We start from the raw sequence: 21,146 nt of genomic DNA on the forward strand, positions 1-21,146 counted from the left end.
GTCTATACATTTTTAAATCTGTCATTTATGTATTTAGATAAATGAATATAAATATAAATATGTAAACATATAAATGTAATTTTTATATTAATTAAATCAATCAATCAATCAGTCTATCCATCTATCAAGAGTGTGTGTGTGTGTGTGTGTGTGTGTGTGTGTGTGTGTGTGTTTAGTGTTGGAAGATACAATGTGTGGAACTTCAAAATAACCTCTCTCCCAGTCTCCTAATGGCAGTAGACCTAGATGTTGAACAACAAAATTTAAAGTGTTATGAAAGAAAAATATTGTTAATAAGTTTTTTGTGCTCATATCTTTTTTCATTCACTTTCATGGAAGTCTAGGACCATGAACTGACTTTTGATTTGCAAGATTATCATCAATATTATAAGATAAAAGCCCACTAAAGTGATCCATGAACTGTAATGCACACAGCTTCATGAAGGGTATGTTGTTTAACATATTATTCATGGGAAGGTGATTCTTGTTATGACTAGTCTCTTGAATTTTTCTTTGAAAGCATAATAATTAACAATACAATTTATTAGTACCAATACATTTTAACAGGCATTTAATGTCTTCCAATCTGACACATCCTGTTGAAAAATATATTGATAAAGACCCAAAATGAGAGTTGAAGCAAGCTATACACAAAGTGAAATACATTTAGTTTCCTAAATAGAATGTTGGAATCCTTCATTTGTAGTTGAACTTGTGATTAGAAAGGATACATATCTTGGCAGAACCATAATTAAGTGAATGAATGGGGTAGTAGTTTTGGAGGATGTTTTACTCTTTGATGATGGGTTGGGTGTGCTTCCTCTGGTTCATTACACTAATAACTTTTGAGACCATTTTCTTTAAACTTCTATTAGCACCATCTAATGGTAAAATAATGGAACTTCTTTCTTCTCAGTCATTTTAATTAATGACAACATAGAATCATAGCGGCACTACAATTCCAGTGTTGATAGCCATTTCATGAGAAAATGTGTAGCATGTCAAAGGGTCAGCTTAACCCAAAAAGGACAAAAGTAGGTAATTCATCCACATTCACCAAGAGGGCCTTTTGAGGGTCCGTTTTGCCTCACCCATTTCTAAGCATCTGCAAGAAAGCATGAACTGATAAGAATTTTAACCTTCTACCTAGTGAAGGCAGAATTCAGGAATCCTAAGGTCCAGGTTCGAGAAGACCTGAATTTTAGTTCCACTCAACTGCTCCTACAGTTATGTGACTCTGGGAGAAGTACTTAGTCCATTTGTGCCTCTTATCTAGGCTTGTAAAATGGGAACAATTATACTGACCATTCTTTCTGATAGAGTTGTCATGGAAATGCTTTCCAAAAGAATATGTGTTGTAAATCTGTAAAAGTAATATGTGAGGCATTATTTCTATATTACTCAGGATGTCCATGAATTGACTCAGAAAGAAAAATTAAATGAGGCTTCCAATTTTCCACATTGACATAACTGTCACATAACAGAAATGTTCTCTTTGGAGGCATTCTGATACGGAAGGAAGTAGGCAAGTATTACCCAGAGTAAGAGGTTGAATACAGATAGCCATCAGAAAGAATAAGTACTAGTTTTGGGTTTGTTTTATAGACAGTTATAGTGGGGCTTCTTGATTAATGCCACAGAATTATTTTATAGATAAATTACCCCAAGACAAGAACAGGAGGTAACATTAAGTTTTTACTACATGTCAGACACTGTCAAGGACTTTACATATTCTTATAACTCTCTATGACCGTCTATGGGACAGATACTGTTATGACTTCCTTAGATAAAGAAATGGAAGCTCCAAGAACCTCTGGGAAATATAGCTAGAAAATCCAATTCTCAAGTACTGTCCTATACCTGTTATAATAACCCTGGGCCTCTATACTTTATTTTAAGCTTGTCTTATAATGTAAGAAAATAAGAAAGGAGCTATTTAAGAAAGCCTAATACCTGGGCCTAATGTGAAATTGAACTTATTTACCCATTTTATTATGATGATTGTAATTATTTCATCAACTAAAATAATACTTAAAAAATTTTTTTTAATGTTCATATATATATATATTGAGAAAGAGAGACAGAGCATGAACAGAGGAGGAGCAGAGAGAGAGAGGAACAGAGGAGGAGCAGAGAGAGAGACATAGAATCCAAAGCAAGCTCCAGGCTCTGAGCTGTCAGCATACAGCCTGACGTGGGGCTCGAACCTACAAACCGTGAGATCATGACCTGAGCTGAAGTTGGCCGTTTAACTGACTGAGCTACCCAGGTGCCCCTAAAATAACCCTTTTTAAAAATAAAATGAAATAACCCTTTAAATCTCTTATTTATCATAATATTTACATATAAGCAGATGTGAAGTGAATTTGCTCAGGAAAAAACATTGTTTTTTGTTTTGTTTTGGTCTTTTAATAGGGAACTCAATAGCAGATGGAAATTGCCAGCTCTGGGTAGTGAGAAGCTTGAGTCCTCAGCACTTACGGTCATTCTCTCTCTCGAGAGTCCTCTTGATTTTTCCTCTGTTACCTTTTTTCTGATGTGCCCATTCTAGGCTCAGCTCCCCAAACTATCTACAGCCTTTCTAGGCAGAGTAGAAAATTACCGCAACAAACCTCAAACTGCAGCCACATGCCTGGGGTTAGGAGTGATGCAGGTGTGGGTATAGCCGCTGGACTCCGGTCTGGAATTTTAGTAACCACCCTGGGCCACGTAGGAGGGCCAAGAATTAGTTGTCCTGGCTTTTTGAAGCTGCCTTTCTGATCTTCCTGGGACGGTTTTTAGAATTCCCTGATTGTGCAGCCAAAGTGGTTAATAAAACCCACATTCATGATGTAGATTAAAAAATGTGAGTAGAACCAAATTATGTTTTGTGGGAAATATATGCTTTCTGTGGAATTAATGGTTCCTGACCATGGTTTTCAGAACAAGTAATTGCTTTGACCTGATTGCACGTCTGCTGTTGGATAGTGGCTAGGCAGAGGCTGAGCCAGACTGCATAGGTGGGAATCCCATCTTAGCCACTTAATAGTCTGCTGTCCTTGGGCAAGTTTCTTACCTTGTCTGCACTTCAGTTTTCTGTCTGCAACATAGGGACAATAATGACTGTGTCTCCTAGGACTGGTAAGAGGATAGCATGAGTCAATACATTTAAAATACCTAGAACAATGCCTTGCACAGAATGTGCAACCCACAAATGTTAAGTATAATGACTGTTGCTTCAATAAGTATTTTCATAAATATTAGTGGATGATTACTAACTGGTAGTTTGGTGAGATGCATGTTTGTCAGGATTCACCAATGTGGGAATAAAACTAGGATCTTAAAATAGTCACAAAAATATTTCTTTGCTTCCACTTATACTCACTGTCCTCAGGCCCCTTCATCTCAAAATCCTTTTGCCAATCACTTTTGGGTCATCTTCTGTTCCTGTCAGACCCTGCATTCTTTTTTTATAGCAGATATATTTTCTGACCTCTGGTTAATCTATAGCTTACCTGTACATACAATTTCAACAAGCTAGTAAAATGCCCTAAGTTTAAAATAAAGGTTAAATAAAAGGAAAGTACTTTATAATATAAGAATATATAATATTCTATGTAAATTTCAGGCATAATGACACCATAAGGTGTAACAAAATTGCCAAATGCTTGGCACTTAGAGTTTGAATCACCATGAATGTGACAGATACAAATTCAGATTGGTGCGGTTGTATCTTAAGGAGACTAAGATTCCCTGGGTCATGTCACTATTGATGATGTGCCTTTCCAAAATGGTGATCAGCTTGAGAAAGTCACAAACAAGACAAACAATAGTTTTCTCTTGTTTGCCCATGGAATTATACTCCTGCAAAATTCAGTGTATATTAAAACTGGGTAAAATTCTTACTTATAGTTTTTATATAAAATGGAGTCAAGCTCTAGGTTCAAATAATCACCAACGGGCTTTTTACCTACATCAACGTCCAGGTAGATATTCAAAAGTGATGAGGGATGAGAGGGAATTTGTTGTTGTACACAGAGTGATATTCGACATGGTAACAACTGTTGTGATATGTGCACTGGCCAATGAAGATGGATGCCTAATTGTTGAAACAGATGCTGGACTTTGCACCTTACCAGTATCTTCCAAATAAATATCCTCTTTATCCTACACAAAACACAAATCCAGTGTTCATTAAATCGTTAAGTTTAATCCAATCACTTAAATTTTCTTAAATTTTACCTATTAAATTTCAGTAGCATTCTTCATCATTGCCATGCCCTCAAATACCCTCTTTGTCTTCGAGGGTGTATCTTATTTGCTCATGAAAGCAATCTCTCATTCCTTGGTAGCATGTCCACCGTTTACTCCACGTCCGCCCTGGTGTCCTGTGCTCCTCTGCTGCTGATATACACCCCTGGTCATGCCCACCAAAGGCGCTCTGTCACTGGCGCCCCACATGGCAGAGGCTGCTGCTGCTGTGCCTGGCATTGTCTGTGCTAAGGTGCTAAGCCCGGTGTCAGGCACACAGGTGCATGCTGTGCCTGCTTCTCCTATGGCCGCTGCTGAAACTGTCGATGCCATGTCCCATTGGAATACTCACTGTTTTGCCAATGGCCTGGAAGTCCCTTGGTATTCTCAGAAGCCCGAATGAGTCAAAACCAAATTGACTTAGGAGTAAAAAATCAGGAGTTAAAATCCTTCTTTATAGTTTTTTGATTGCATATAATAAAAAAAATTGTTTTAGTATTGTTTTTGCTCTGACCAAAACGTGGAATGGAAGACAGGCTATGGAATATAGGAGCAGTGTACTAGAAGCTGCCCTCCTCTTACATGTCCCGTTATCCTGGGACGTATCTTGCCAGCCACGTCTTTTCTTTTTAGGATAGGTTCCTTATTATTAGGCTTCACCCACAATTCTTCCAGTCAAGGCCAGACGTGGTGAACTCCTAGTTGAACATGGATTAGTTTCACACTAAAATTCTATCACACTGGTAAATAATAATCAGATAACAGTCTTGCGTCTCCCATTGACCATAGGGTTTAAAAGAGCAACAACACAGAGAAGTGTCTTTCTTTTCCCATTTTTGGGGGCTGTGATGGTAGCATTTAGCATTGTTGAGTTCTTAGAATGTCACAACTGGACCGGAAATATCTCTCTTGAACAGAGTATGGAAAAAGGGTTGTATTTATTCCTCAAGTATAAAGCCATTACTATTTGTGTCCTTGTGTTCCAAATATTGTAGAAGCAAAAGTTTACTTTGAATCTAAATACAGAATTGAGAAGAAAAGAAGAAAGATTGCATGGTTAAGTCAAACTGGTCTTTGGCCTAATTTATCTTTTTCAGTTCAGTATTTTGTAATGTTGCTGTTTCTAGATCCCTTCTCTCTCAGCCCTGGGTAGTAGGGCAGTCAACAACCAATTTTAGAAGAACTAGTGTCACTTAAGGGAAAGAACTTTAAACTATATTCATAGCAGGCTATAAAAAGCAGAGATACCACCCACAAAGTGATATTTAAAAATTTCCAGCTACGTGATTTATTGGTAAATGTACACATGTGTTGTGCTACAAACAAAATGAACGATGTACCAGGTGTACCCTGAGTTTTTAAATTAAGACTAATTTTACCTAAAGGACACATTGTAATAGAATATTTTGCTGTGTGTAAGCTATGGAAACAACATTTTAAGCTGTCTGTGGGTGAAAAGTCCTTAATTATATAGAATATAGCTCACAGGGAAAAGCAAAACTGAAAAGCAACCAAAAAACCTAGAGTCTCATGTCAATTTTGAAAATTTCTAGTCAGACACATGTGCCCTAATGTCAACTCAGGCTCTGAGGAGTAATGGATACTGTGATTATTTTAAGTGACTTGGTAAATAAAAGCCAGATTTGGGGGATTGAAGAAAACACTAAGCAAAATTCTCTCAGAAATCAGGGTAGTGGCAAGTTGAAGACTGGGTGAGTAGTTCTGAAGCATTTTGCTGAAAACCTGAATTGCAAATCATTTAATGGATAATGGTAGCCATGAACTTTTGTCATTTTTCATTCTAGGTGCATGAAATTGAATGAACAACTCTTGAGTTCAACGTTTCTCCTAATAGAAATTTCATGACTTTTTCTCTAAATCTGATTTTGTTTGGCTGCCAGTGGCATCCCTTCCCTCACATCACAGTAGAGTGCCCCAGGAGTCCTCTTGGGCAAAGGGAACTGACCTTGGGCCAAGGGACCTGACCTTGGGCCAAGGGACCCAACCTTGGCTACAGAGGCTGGAATCATGAATGGCAGCACCTAGGCAAAAATGGCCCCTTTGAGAGAATGCTGATATATTACGTTGAATTAAGCAAACAAAAAAAAAAAACAAAACACCCCTTCCAACAATAGGTTTGACTCCAAAAGCCTTGAAGAGTGGTTTAGAGTTTTTTAATAGATTTTTTTTTTTTGAAATGTGGAGGGGTCAGGACAAAATGACTGCAAGGGAGGAATTAGCCTTACTCAACAAAAAATGAAATTTGTGCCCAAATCTGCATTCATAACTCTCATCTCTCTCTGGGCAACCCCCTCTAGCTCAACAAAGCATCACCTGTACAACCTCTCTTCTAATTGATTTCTATGTCTGCTCTTCTCTCTCTAACTTATTTATATAAATTAAAAAATTTAAATGTATTTCTTCCCATTACTCCAAACACTGTAACAAAGACATGGTTCCCACATAAGCATACATCATTCTTTCATAGATGGGAAAGGAGGAGAGGAATACCTGTACTTTGATAATTTTTTCACTGTTACCCAATATTTTTCCCTTTTGACTTAAAACTAGCTTCAATTTTTTCCACCACTTAACAGTCAAAACTTTTTTTATTTTTAAAGATCTAATTTTTAAGTAATCTCTATACCCAACATGGGATTCAAACCCACAACCCTGAGATCAAGAGTCACATGCTCCCGGGGCACCTGAGTGGCTCAGTCGGTTAAGGGGCCAGCTTCGGCTCAGGTCATGATCTTGTGGTTCATGAGTTTGAGCCCCACGTTGGGCTCCGTGCTGACAGCTCAGGGCCTGGATCCTGCTTTGGATCCTGTGTCTTCCTCTCTCTCTGTTCCTCCCCCGCTCACACTCTGTTTCATTGTCTCTCTCTCAAAACTAAATAAAGAATTTTAAAAAATTAAAAAAAAAAGAGTTACATGCTCCACCAACCAAGCTGGCCAGGCACCCCAACAATCCAAGCTTTTTAATTCAGCTTCCATTGAGCCAAAGTATAGCAGAGTTGGTTTGGTTAACTCATGACTTTGAGCCTTGACTGATGCCAGAGCTCACAGGATTTTTAAGGTGATGACTACACATCTTTAATTTATTAAAAATGACTGGGACATTATTGGGTGCCACAGAGTCATTTTCCCAAAAGCATTCAGTGTATTTGGTAAGTAAAAAAAAAACAAGATATAAATGACTTGCTATCCACCATCCACCTATTTTAAGGCATCTAAGTGGCACTTTAGAACTGGATGTTCAGTCTGGATTGCTATTCAGGGACATGCAGACAAGTGGGGTTAATTGAGATAAAATGCTGATGTCAAAACTAAAGCCTGAGTTAGAGTGTATTAAATCTCTGAAAAATAATTATCTAAAAATTTCTAAAAAATATATATATATATACATAAAATTTATATCCATATACTCACATATATATACACACACATGCATGTATATACTAAAAGCATCTTGGCAATAAAAAAGATAAGATATGTATAAAGAAAATATGAAGAATATCCTTATAGAAAATAGTCATTTGAATTTAATGTCCTGACCAAAATTCTGCACAGAGAGGAGACAGCTTAACTTCAGGGTTTAAAATCTAGAGAAGAGTAGGAAAAGAAAAACTCAAAATTTTTATCACCTAATTAACATTTTTAAAGACCAACAGTTATTTAGCACTTCAGATATGAAGACCCCTCCCCTTTTGGCTCAATTAGTTGGTTAATTTTTTAGTCATTTACAAGGTATAAAATAGGTCAAATGTACCTGGCTAATGATCGGTTTACCTGGCTAAGGTTGCAAACTGAGACACCATCTCACAAATCCTTGTCAGGTTCCGCTTGACCTCTGACTCTTGCCCTTTGTGTCCTCATCTACATTAGGAGTGGACTCTTGTATTATGATGCCGCTCAGCCAAGCCTGATCTCCAAAGACTCCAACTATATGGCTGGTCAGTTGTGGGAGGGGAAAGAACTTAGAATAAAACGGTTCCATAGAAGTATGTTTGCTGTCTCCTAACCAAAAATCTTTTCTGACATATTTCCATGTTCTTGACCTATTTCTGGCATTTGGATCTCTGGCCCTCATTAGATTTCATTTGGCAACTGGCTCTAGTCTCCACATGTTCTATATTTTTGTCTCAATCTTGGAGTTAGATATTATGACAATACTGATATTCTAAATATGTACTTGGCTCACATATAATACACTTACTTATAAATAGTGTAGAAGTAGAGAAGAAAATTGACAGTAATACTGTGCATGTTTTATTATACCAAAAACATAGGGTAAAAATTGAAGATTGAGTTGGTCTGTGAAGTTACCATTAAAGGAGAAATAGGTTAATGCATCGTTTTGTTTAAAATGGGGGCAATCACCCCCATTGTTTGTGTCTTGTATTTAAATTAGGATTGACTTTAATATACTTAAGAAGAATTTGGAAATCACAAATTTTTAGTAAGTCATTAATTATTCTGATGTAATATATATCAACAATATTTCATGGCTTACTCCAGAAAATGTTACTGAGAAAAAAAGTTTAATATTAATAAAGTGATTAACTTATTTTCACAATGGGTGGGTTTAGACAGCTACTCTATTATCATATTTGTTGCACTCTATGTATTAATATTTGTTGGAGACTGTGTTTCAAATTATTATTAATGATGCTCATTAATTTATACTGAATTATTCATCTTTGGTCTTGCTGAACTAGTCAAGCATTTTTTTCCCTTTCTTTTTCCCTGGAAAATTCATGCAGAAAAATATCAAAGCAAAATTAAGCTGCCATAAAGTAATAAAACAATCTTTCATGCTGTTTGGTCATTGCAGTGAAATCACAGGGGCAAGAAAATTGAAGTACTCGTCTTGACATAGCTTTTATTACCAAGGAAAGTGAACAGAATTCAAGGTTCTTGTGTTGTCATGGTCAAAACATAGAGCAGTTCATGGGGAAAATTGTTTTTGGAGAATTGCATGACTTCAACACTTCCGCTGAAAAAGAACAGAAAGAACATTTATGGCTTGCATTTACTGAGTGCTCAATAAGCATTTGATCGATTGATTGGCTGATTAATTGACTGGTTAGTTGGTGGACACTTTATGCAATGACTACTTCTTTAAAACACATTGTTGTGTCATTGATCTGGTAATTTTTGTGGGTCAAATTGTGTCTCCATTTCCATCAGGACATGGAGTACATATTATTTCTTACAACATAAAATAGAAGTTATTCTTCTCCCCCAAAAAGTACTATATTGAAATAGTAAGATATTTGTATTTGTGGTCTGAGCCACCCTGAGATGGTAACATAGGAAAGATATTCTGAAACCAGAGAAATTAAACTTTTGGTGTCAAATCCACATAGGTAGTAATATAATAATGTCAAATCTTGAGAAATAAATTTTGAGTTGCTTAGCTTAAGGTTAGCATTATGTATTAATAATTCCACTCTCATAAAATGAAAGTAAAAATGCATTAAGGAATTGATGTATTTGGAGCACATAGATCCTCAAATTATACCATTCAAACTCAAGTGCAGGTCTGAAATAGTGTCATAGATTTGTCTATGTGTCATAGATTTGTTGACCAAGAGCTAGTTCTATTGACTAAGAGTTAGTTGTGGTGGTTGTTGGTGAAAAAGTTATCTTCCTGAACAAAATAGAGAAGAATAGACTTCACTATTGCAAAACTGGGTCAGTCCTGGGCTTACTCCATTCACAGAAACCTAGCCTTAATATAGAACTCCTTTAAATAAGTGAAACAACAGGAAATTAACTGCTTTGCTGGGATGATATTGCAATGCTAAACTTGAGGAAAGTCACTAAAACCAGTGTGTCTTCACAGGCTACTTCAAGTAAAGATGCTGTGTTTTGTTTTCGTCTATGCATCTGTGCATATCACATATTTCCTGCTTTGTTCTGAAGCGACTAATGTCAAACGTCACATGTTTCATAATCATGTAAAAGAGGATTTATTGGTCTTTGATATCAGTGATGAGCCCTTAGTGCTGAGTAAATTCAAAAGAAATAACACTTTAGTTACACTTTGAAGTTTCCAATTATAAACAGGTTTCCTAGGTTATAGGAAAGGATTATATTAAACTACTACTAGAAGTAGTTCTATGACATTTTTTTAGGATTTAATATATTCCAGGTGCTGTGCAAAGCACTTTAAAGAACATTTTATATTTAATTCTGTCAGTATCCGTATGAGGTACGTTCTTCTTCTTGTCACTACTGTTACAATTCTCATTTTCCAGATAAAGATATTGAACTCAGAAAAGTTAAGGAATTTGTTCATGGTCATACTTATGAATAGGAATCCATTAATAAACAAGAATCAGGATTTTTAAAATAAATTTCTTTGGAATATTATTTGTAAAATATTTTTGAAAAAAGTTACTGGGCAGCAACTATATTGCAACATCCTAGACAAAGCAAAACATGCATTTTTATGGGTTTCATCCATGTCTTCCCAGGCCCAGGTTCAGTTTCCTTGGGGAAACAGGTACAACCTTGGTCCCCAAATCCCTCTCTTATCTGGTGTCCCTGTAAGGGGCAGCCTTCCTCTTAGAAGTCTGCTTATGACATTCTCTTCCATGGTTTTCTATGCTTGCTGTGGTTTCCAGGGGGCTTTGCTGATATTAGACCTCTTGGCCTTTGATAGTTCCTCTCATGGTGTCCATCTCTGGTTCTTCACTGGAGCCTCCTCAGTATTGTTGCAACGTCTCTGATAGGGTCGTAGCACATCATGCTACTCTAACAGATACCACATTGAGGTGGACAGAGAAAACCAATTCTTGTCCATGTTATGCTAATATCCTAGGTCATGAACAAAAAGTTACACCATACAACCCTAGTAAAACTGCTCAGCGGCTAGATGGCTCATTCTTTACATTTCAGCCCCTTTTCCTAGGGCCAGTGCACATATCTCTAGCTATTTGGTGAGAAGACATTAGCATTCACTTATTAAGCAGAGATATATTGAGCTCCTACGTTAAGTGCCAGCCTGTGTGTTTGGCACTAGATATGCTATGGAAAGAGAAAACCCGAATTCCTGACTTCATAGAGCTCACTGTCCAGTAAACTGAGAATTCCGTCTGAAGTACTTAATACTTAAAAGAATCCCTCCTCTCTAACTGCCAATGAGTCATCAAGTTGGTGAACTTGAAGCTATCTGTGGTGTGTTTCCTTTCCAGTTTGTACAGGGCTCAAGAAATGAAAGGGTGGTTGATATTCCCCAGATACTTTCTCAGAAGGTAGGAGCTCAAAGGAGATTCAGAAACAGTCTCTCCTATGTTGTCTGTTGGGGCTCACACAAATAAAAATGCACCTGGCTGACCTTGTGGAGCACTCAGGATTCCTGGAATATACCTGAATTCACAGAGGGGCCATATTCCAGCCCTGGCCCTTGGACTTTTGCTACTTATCTATTCCATTAGGTCATATATAGCATATATTAAAAATTATAACATAACTTTTGACCTAGGATCACAGAAATTTAGAATTGTAAAAGACCTTAGAAATCACTTAGTTGTTCATTCAGTAAATATTTGTTTAGTACCTACTGTGCTTACTGCTGTCTTTTTCATCATCATGCAAAAGAGGAAACAGATTCAGAGATGAGGATATTTGTTCTCTTTTAGGAACTGGCAGATGGGCTACGCTCCTGTTGTTTTCAGAGCACGTACCAAATAGTCATTGAATTATTTCAAGATAGCCCCTTGTATTAGTCAGGGTTTTCCAGGGAAACAGATAATAAGATCTCTAATATCTATCTATCTATCTATCTATCTATCTATCTATCTATCTATCTATCATCTCTCTATCATTTATGTGTTTATTGGGAGAGTAGGAGATAAAGAAATTTATTGTAAGGTATTGGCTCACATGATTCTGGAAGTTGAGAAATCCCATGATCTGCCATCTGCAAGATGGAGACCCAGGAAGACTGATGATATAGACAGCCAATGGTTAGAATCCAGTCTGAGTCTGAAGGCCTGAGAACCAAGTGTTCTAAGGGCAGGAGAAGATTAATGTCGCAGCTCAATCAATCAGGCAGAGAGCAAATTCAACCTTCCTCTGCCTTTTTGTTCTGTTCAGGCCCTCAATAGATTGGTTACTGCCCAACCACCTCTGGGAGAGCTATCTGCTTTTACTCATTCCACCAATTCAAATGCCGATCTCTTCTGAACACACCCTCACAGACACACCCATAATGTTTAAGAAGCTCTCTGGGTATCCCTAACCAATTGACACATAAAACTAACCAATGCACTCTTTTGTCATTCCTGCCCATAGACATTCTAGCCACTGGAACCTTCTTTCACAGGTGGTAGGTTTATGTACTCTCTTGCTTTCTTCCAATAAGCATCACATGTGTGCCACATGTGTGGTAAAAGACACATTATGAATTGCTGATATTTGATCAATGTTCAGTCATGTTTTTACTAACAAAAGGTAATTTCATATGATTCATCTTAAGACATGCCCTGCTGCCATGTACAAATGCTTTCAAGATCAAAGCTAATATTATTTCTCTCTTACTCTTCCCACATGTGCGTGCACATACACACAAACACACATATCATATAATTGTTTCTCCAGGACATGTGGTTAGTAAGGAGAAAATGAGGGCCAAAATTTGTATTTTCCAAATACAAGGTTTGTGCTGGATATTCTCCATTTGGCCTTCTACTCTAGACCCTTCCCCAGGAAACTGTCCACTGCAGACTAATCAACAGGGCTCCCTTGTCCCCTGGCTTCTGCAGGAGATCAGAGTTCAGGAGGAGAGAGCTTTGGGATATTTATCCCCAACCTGCTTTCCTGCCAGACCCTGGCTTGGAAGTACTTGTGTCCTTCTACCTGTGACCAAAGCGCATGCTCAGTGTCCTCTCCCACACTTATGCTCTTTGTTTGGTTCTATAATCCCTGCCCTCCTGAGCTAGGGGAGGTAAGCGCCAGGAGCTTCACTACCTATTGTTTTCTCTTAACCCTCCTCTCATTTGTTTAACAGTCCTTTCTGTAATAGTTTCTCCATTAATAGTCTCTTCACTTACCCCTTTGACTCTGCCATCCATTCATTTTCTCCCAGGGCGCAGATCCAGAGTTACTTCCTGGCTATGAAGTTAGTTTTGCGTATATTAATTTATATTTGTTATGTATATAAGTTTTGAGGGTATATTTGCATACCTTATACCTGCAGGCTAGGCTAAGGACTAAGACTTGTAAATATCTTTGGGTAAGGAGAACAATTAATATACCCACAAATGGTATTTATGTATACTTCTAATCTCAAAACTAATTGTCAATTATTAATTAAGACCTTTTATCTTCATTGGAAGTTTTAAAATAAGAAAATACTGGCTAAGTTTAGCTTCCTAATATGAAATGCAAGACAATACTCAAACATTTATGAAATATAATTACATTTTCCAACTATTACTTTTCTATTAATTATTAGCTCTGGGCAAAACATTAAATCAAATACAGTATAAATTTGGCTGCTAATCTTTGCTAGTTTTACAGTGTTTAGTCTTTGCCTATGATATATATAATTATATGCCATAAGCAAGGGAAAAAATTAAAATATTTTTAATACATTGGGATATCATTTTGTTCTCCAAGTACACATTGGCTTAGTCCTCCTACCTTCCAAACTAGCTCATTGCTAGAACAAACATTTACTGAGCACTTGTTATGCATCAGCATTGTGTTTAGTGATGTGGGACAATCAGGAGATTTATGGGGAATCATATTCTGGATTCTAGAAGATTCCTTGACATTGTCACATGCCCATGAAGCATTGGTTGGTAAGAATCAAAATGAAAACCCAGGTCTTGTGGTTCTGGTTTAATCTTTCTTTTCTTAAAACTGCACCACACTCATCGGGTATTCAGTACTTGGCTATATCAGTAACCAGATATTAGAAGGCAGAGAAAAGCAGCCTTCAAAAAAAGTTCATTTTTCCTCTGGGTAAGAGGTAAAGTTATAAGCTTCAGAGCTCCTTAAAATAAGATAAGAGTAGTCAATAAATAAAAATGTATGATATTTCGTATCTGTATCTGCTTATTCATTTAGTCCTCATAGGGTGGGATAGGAAAGCACTAAAGACACATGCTAGACCCTCCATCTTTAATTATTTTCTGGAAATAATAAACATGTGTTAATGAATTACAAGGTCATATGAAAGACTACATCACAGAGACTCATCTCCCAATTTTCCCCCAAAACAGAAGCTAGTTTTGGCATCGTTTATGGAGGATTTCTAGGTTTCTGCGTGTGTTGGGGGGGGGGGGGGGTCAAGGGAGAAGGAGGGAATGGAATATTAAAACAAGTGGATTGGACCAGTTTGTTGAGAGAGCCCTTGATAGATAGGCCAAATGAAAGATGGAAGGAAGAGTGACTACAGACAATTCTTTGACTCTGTTAAATAAGAACCTAGGATATTTAAGATTTCCACAATTATTTATATAGCTCCATAAAATGTAGTTGCAGCTTTTATAGTATTAATGGAGCTTATTTTTACTTTTTAGCTATAATCAAGGGAAATGGAAATGATTTTTGATGTCAGAGAACATCTACTTAGAGTTGTTTTTTTGGTTTTTTTGCAGGGAAGGGGGTTAGAATCATTAAGAGTAACCTCCAAACCTGGAATAAGATAATGGAAAGTTATATATATTTCACAAAGGGTAAAAATTACTTTAATCGATATTAAATTCCACTGTTCAACCACAGTTTCAGGGGCTGATGTGGAAATCTGACATATTCTTGACAATTCCTGTATTGGATTCCTTTAGCTCCATGCTATAGGCTCTTCCACTTGAACTAAGCCAAAAGTGGGTGACATAAAATTGTTTATTTTTTGACATATTTGCTGACTACTACTTCCTGAAAATCAGTGAGCTGCTATCTTGGTAAAACACTTAATAGGGATAGCTTCTTCAAAGTCAGCTCTGCCTGGGCTTCAAATCAATGCTGTGCTTCCTGGCAGTAAGGATAAAAAGGAAATCGGAGTAAATTACACTGTTCTCATATTATACAAAAGAAGGCCACAAATTAGCTCTTCTGGAGAGACAAAACTTATCCTAGTAATAAACTCTAAAAAGGTCTATTCAGTAAAAAAAAAAAAAAGAAAAGAAAAGAAAAGAAAGAAAGAAAACACATTTCCTTGCTGCAAATGTAAAGGATTATAGAAACAGTTCAACTCTTTTTTAAGTTGTGATTCCCAAGAAAAGAAATTACCTTAATGACTCTTCATTTGCCACCTCCAGAAACAAGCAATTTGAGTATTTCTTTTATTATGATGTATTAGAACTTCATTAATAAGGAAGCCTTCCAAGTAGGCTATCATTTTTTGAGAAAGATCACACTGTGCTAAATAATGAGATATGGGAATACATTGAACAGCTTGACTTCTGCTGACTTTTACTTAAGAGTGTGAAGTGTTTTAAATTAGACTATGTTAGTATTGATGAAACGTGCACAAGGGGGAAAAATAATTTAAAGGCTTTGTTCCATTTTGAGAGCTAGATAAATTGTATAATTTAAAAATAAATCACTGTGACCTGGCAGTAAGGAAACAACAACTCTCAAATGCTGCTGGAGAGAATGGGAATGTGGACAACGAAGGCAATTCAGTAATAGCTATCAAATTTACAATGCGTTTATTTGTTGATCTGACTATTACGCATACAGATTAGAATTTGCCCCTAGATAAACTTGTAAAAGTATACCTAAATAGATGGATAAGAGCATTCATTGCAGTATTTTTGAAATAACAGAAGACAAACATTACAAAACTAATCTGAATACACAACAATAAGAACGATTAAATTAAATGTGCATTCATTTAACAGCACACCCCAAGCCATTAAGAAGTCTAATGTAATTCTATATATATGCTGATATGGAAAGGATTCTGGGATGGATTGGTAGGTTAATATGCTAGATATAGACCTAGATTATACAGTAATCCCCCCTTATCTCTAGGGAATATATCCCAGGACCCCCTGTGCAGAAACCACAGACATTACCAAATCCTATCCGTACTATGTTTTTTCTTATACATGCACACCTAAGATAAAGTTTATTTTATGAATTAGGCACAGTAAGAGATTAACAACGATAACTAATAATAAAATAGAACGGTTATAACTGGACTGTAATAAAAGTTATGTGAATGTGGTCTCTCCCAAAATATTGTATTGCATTTATCCTTTTTGTGATGATGTGAGATGATAAAATACCAATATGATGATATGAAGTGAGGTGAATGACATAGGCACCGTGACATAACATTAGGCTATTGCTGACCTTCTTTCTGATGGTACGTTGGAAGGAGGATCATTTGCTTCTTGGCTGGGGTTGACCACAGGTAACTAAAACTGAGGAAAGTGAAGCTACAGATGAGGGGAACTACTATAATGTCTCCTTTGGATCATTTAAAAAGCAGAAACATCTACAAGTATAAGTAATGTAGATATACTGATATTTGTATCAATTTACATATTGAAGAGCCATATGCATCTTACCCATTGGGTGCTTCTTTGGACTTCAAAGGTGAATATGTAAAGCATTGGCTTTGGCAGAGAGAGGCTCTGGTTAGGGGTGGATTGCTGGGTGCTTCTGAGTTTTTTGTTTGTTTTGTTTTTCCAATCTGGATAGCTTTCTATACAGTTTGCTTTTTCTAACCATGTACATCCAATACATTTATTTTTTTTAAATACCAGTGAGTATTTTGAAGTAAGTCATTATTGTTGGTCTTCAGTTTTATATACTTCAAAAAACTATTAAATAATATTTTATAAAATAATAAAGCACTATTGTTGACTTTACCAATATCATGAAGCATGACAGACTCTAGCACATGACGGACTGCACTGCCAGGAAATCTACTCAAGTCAGCCATGTAATATTCTCCTCACAAACAGAGGCTGCCCCTGCAGCCATCTTCCCCATATTAAGAGTGCATCTCTAACATGTGGGGAGAATAGATCTGCTCAGTGAGGTCAGTTGGAGACATCATATCTACCTCCCTTCTGAGCAAGAAAATTTGAAATCAGTTATTACAATTGTTTTCCTGTTTTGTTGTAAGACAATAAACTACAAAACAAAGGCTTTTCTAAACATCCATGATTTAATGAATCTAACTTTGATTAAGAATGGAGAAAAAATTGGTTGCATATTTCCCATGGACCCTGTATTTGAACACAGCAAACACTATTTTGGAAGCAATTCCAAAAAGAAATGATAAAATGACTGTTTTGTGCTCTTTTGAATTTTTTCAGAATTGCGACTTGTGGTGAGCCCCTCTGTGTGTCTGGATCAGAGCATACAGTTAAAGCAGAGTACTCTGAGTGACCTTTTAAAAACAGTGAAGCCACATATGTGGAAACCATGGGACTGGCAACGTGAACAGCTGTAAGCTAATCATTTTGAATTGTTCTATCCAGCATGCATTTTTGGAGACAGCTAATAAGAGAAAACTCCTGAAGATATCTAGGGGGTATTACATGTTTGAATGATTAGGTTCTATTACATAAAATTTCAGCTATCTCTTCTTAATAAAGAACACCATCATTGATTTTCTCCTAGACTAATTCAAACCTCTCCTGCCAAAAAATAAACATTTGGGTAAATAGGACTCTTATCTAGGAAGTTACATTAATGGAAATTGAATTTGAAACCTTGACAATGTGAAACTATAAAATTTTAACTTCCATTTTGTACTCAAATGACATTGCCCTGGTCTATGAGTATGGCTGAATGATTTTTTTTTTCTAGTTAATATATTTTTTTATGGCCCTTATGATCTAAGAAAGCAACTGCAGGGTACCAAGTTATTTAAGTTTCCTCCAGGAAAATTATTTTTCAAAGTAGATAGATTATAGTGAAAAATTAAGAGATTTTCATTATCTTATCCAAGAGACAGAATAGTTTACCTCATCTAATTTTATAATTATTAGGTAGTATTTCCACAGTTAACAGTATTTATTGAAGGATCATATGCACCTCTGTTTACCTAAGACTTCAAAGGTTGAAATAGCATAGTCTGTTCATTGATTAAACTTAGATATGAAACATAGAAACATCATGCAAAAAGCAAATAGTTAAACATTTTGGCATCTTTTATGAGGAAAGTATATTTGTTTCATCACAAAGTATTAGTGTTAATTTTCCTTTGTAGACTGAAGTGTTTACTTCATGCTCTGTGCTTTAAATTAATCCAGAATTACCTGTGGTGATGGTTATTGGGTAGAATCAAATTAGTGGGGAATGTATGTTGGCATATTTTGGTGACCTGTCTACTACTGAGAAATATAATAGTATCTCTTGTCAAGGAGAAGGTAGAGCAAAGGCAATCGAGGGCAGGACTGGAAAATGTCAGGTTTCACTGTTCCCTAAACTATAATTTGTATCACTTTTGTAGTGATGGTACATACATGACCAATGTACATCTTTGAAATCTTTAAACCTCATTTTAGGTATTTTCCTACCTTTCTTTCAAAAAAAAAATTATTTTAATTAAATCTACCAGAGTGCAGAACTCTTATCAGTTTGATCTCCTCTCTCTCTCTGTACCTGTATATGTACCTGTAGTGATGCTAATGAGCAGTGGGATTGCTGAAGGAAACCCACACATGGAAGGCTGAGGTCCAACAAAGGATAGATGAGTGTACAAAGTTTCGAGGTAATTTACAAATTACATACCCTAAGTTATGGAGCATTAGCTATGCTGTTTTATTTTTTAGGAATCAAACAACAGTCCTTGCTCCACATGAAACAATCTTTAGAGCTGAAGAACTGTCTGTGATTCTTAAAGCATATGTGTTGGTGACATCTTTAAGCCCTTTGCGTGCATTCATTCATTCAACCGGCGCAGTTTGGAATCCACCAAAGAAAAAACGCTTCACTGTCAAGGTAAAATTCCATCGAAGCTGTTATTTCATTCAAAGTATATTAAAGATAAGTAAAGTGAGTTGAACTGCCTTTCTCTGACCTTTATGATTATCAAATCCCATTGAACAAAGATTGCATCATTTTATTGCTGCAAGTGGAGATTTTCATTTAATAGGTGCAGGCTCAAAAATGAACTGGAAGCAGCTTAATTCACTAGGGATCACAAAAGTTACATCTTGTTTTCTCAATTCATCTTTTTAGTTCAATTCTTTGACCCATTACAAAGCTAATTCTCAGCTGTATTCTGTTTTCTTGACTTTTCACTTATTTAAGAAAAATATACTCACTGCAACAAATGAAAATATTACTTTTCCCTTATGTTTTTTTCTTCATTCTTAGGAAGCAAAATACCTATTTTGTCACAGTAGTCAATATGGAATATTTCCTAAGTGAAAAACAAAGCTCTCAAGTGTGCCTAAGATAGTAAGTCATGATATAAAGCATGATGAGAAAGTTTTCTGGGAAGCACTTAATAATAACTCCCCAAAAATTTAGTTATAAAAGGTAACTCAGGTTGCCTCAGTTGAAAATGAGGTCTAGCGACAACGTATTGGGTAAATTTTAAGAAGTTTCCAACTTTACAGAAATAATCATTCAGAGGACAGTTAAGAGGAAATAGGAAGAAATTGAAAGAACACTCAAGTGCTTTGGTTTGTATGTTCTTTCAATTTCTTCCTGTTTTGTCTTACCTGTCCTCTGAACAATTATTTCTGTAAAATCAAAAATTCCTTCAAAGAACAAATACTACATGATCCTACTTATATAACAATGTAACTTTGCAAACACGGGGCACCTGGGTGGCTCAGTCGTCTAAGCATCCAACTCTTTATTTCAGCTCAGGTCATAATCTCACGGTTTGTGAGACTGAGCCTCGCGTCCAGCTCTGTGCTAACAGAGTGGAGCCTGCTTGGGATTCTCTCCCCGCCCCCCCCCCCCGCCCCACCCCCCATCCTTCCTCTGCTTGTGCTCTTTCTTTCTCTCTCTCAAAAATACATAAACATTATAAAAAATAGAAATAAAATTGTCAAACTCACAAAAGCAGAGAGAAAATAGAATGATAGTTACCAGGGGTGGGGGGAAAAGGGGAGATGAGAAAATGTTGGTCAACTGGTACAAAGTTTCAGTTATGCAAGATCAGTATGACCTAGAGTTCTACGTATAGCATAATGCCTGCAGTTAATAAGATTTGCTAAGAGAGTAGATCTTATGTTAAGTGTCCTTATCGCTAAATAACACATAATATATAGGTACGTACACACATACATACATACACAGGGTGGGAGGTAAAATTTGGACGGGATAGATATGTTATGGCTTGAGTGTGAGGATGGATTCATGGGTGTAGTTATCTCCAAACTCATCAGATTGAATATGTTAAATAGGTACAGCTTTTTGTATCTCAATCATAATAAAATGTTGTTGTTGTTTTTAAAAAGAATGTGCAATGCCTTTCATAGCTTCAAGAGATTCAGAAGTAACTGAACCTGATTTTTTTCAGAATTTATCTTATATAAACTACTTTGTAAATTCTGGAAAATCTTCCAATGGTGAAAAATGTTTTAAATGGCTCATTTAAATATTGTCAATTAAAAAAAAGGATCAGCATGATAAAAGGTGCAAATGCTATATTCCTTAGTAAAATAGATGGCTGACATTTTAGGGAAATAGTGTTGATGACTTAAGTCATAAGATACTTAAAGAACAATTATCGTAACTATATCAACATAGGTGTTTTTTAGTTAATTATGAAAAAGTAGCATCAAATTTGGTTTGTCTTTCGCGTTATCTCCTACCAGTCTTCACAGTGGCTATTTATTTTTACCTAAGTACCTTTAATTATTTTCAGATTTCTGTTTATATTAGGTTGAATTATATGAAATTGCTAGTATGTGGCCATTCTTGACTTACAAAAAGTTGCAGTTTCATATGATGCAACCTAATTTTTGGAAC

The 21,146-nt window shown here is 36.2% G+C and overlaps 1 protein-coding gene across 6 annotated transcripts in view; it reads left to right on the top strand.

Moving 5' to 3' along the window:
- Positions 1-21,146, top strand: part of CPED1 (cadherin like and PC-esterase domain containing 1) — a 270,971-nt gene that overhangs the window by 77,922 nt on the left and 171,903 nt on the right. For all 6 annotated transcript variants that reach the window (XM_053897714.1, XM_053897712.1, XM_053897715.1 and 3 more), the window contains 2 exons: positions 17,525-17,657; positions 18,989-19,157. In XM_053897714.1, the coding sequence (XP_053753689.1) occupies positions 17,525-17,657; positions 18,989-19,157 (302 nt within the window). The remainder of the gene's footprint in view (positions 1-17,524; positions 17,658-18,988; positions 19,158-21,146) is intronic.

This window comes from Panthera pardus, unplaced genomic scaffold (genome assembly GCF_024362965.1).
Source record: "Panthera pardus isolate Hobbes unplaced genomic scaffold, ASM2436296v1 HiC_scaffold_8, whole genome shotgun sequence".
NCBI lineage: Eukaryota > Metazoa > Chordata > Mammalia > Carnivora > Felidae > Panthera > Panthera pardus.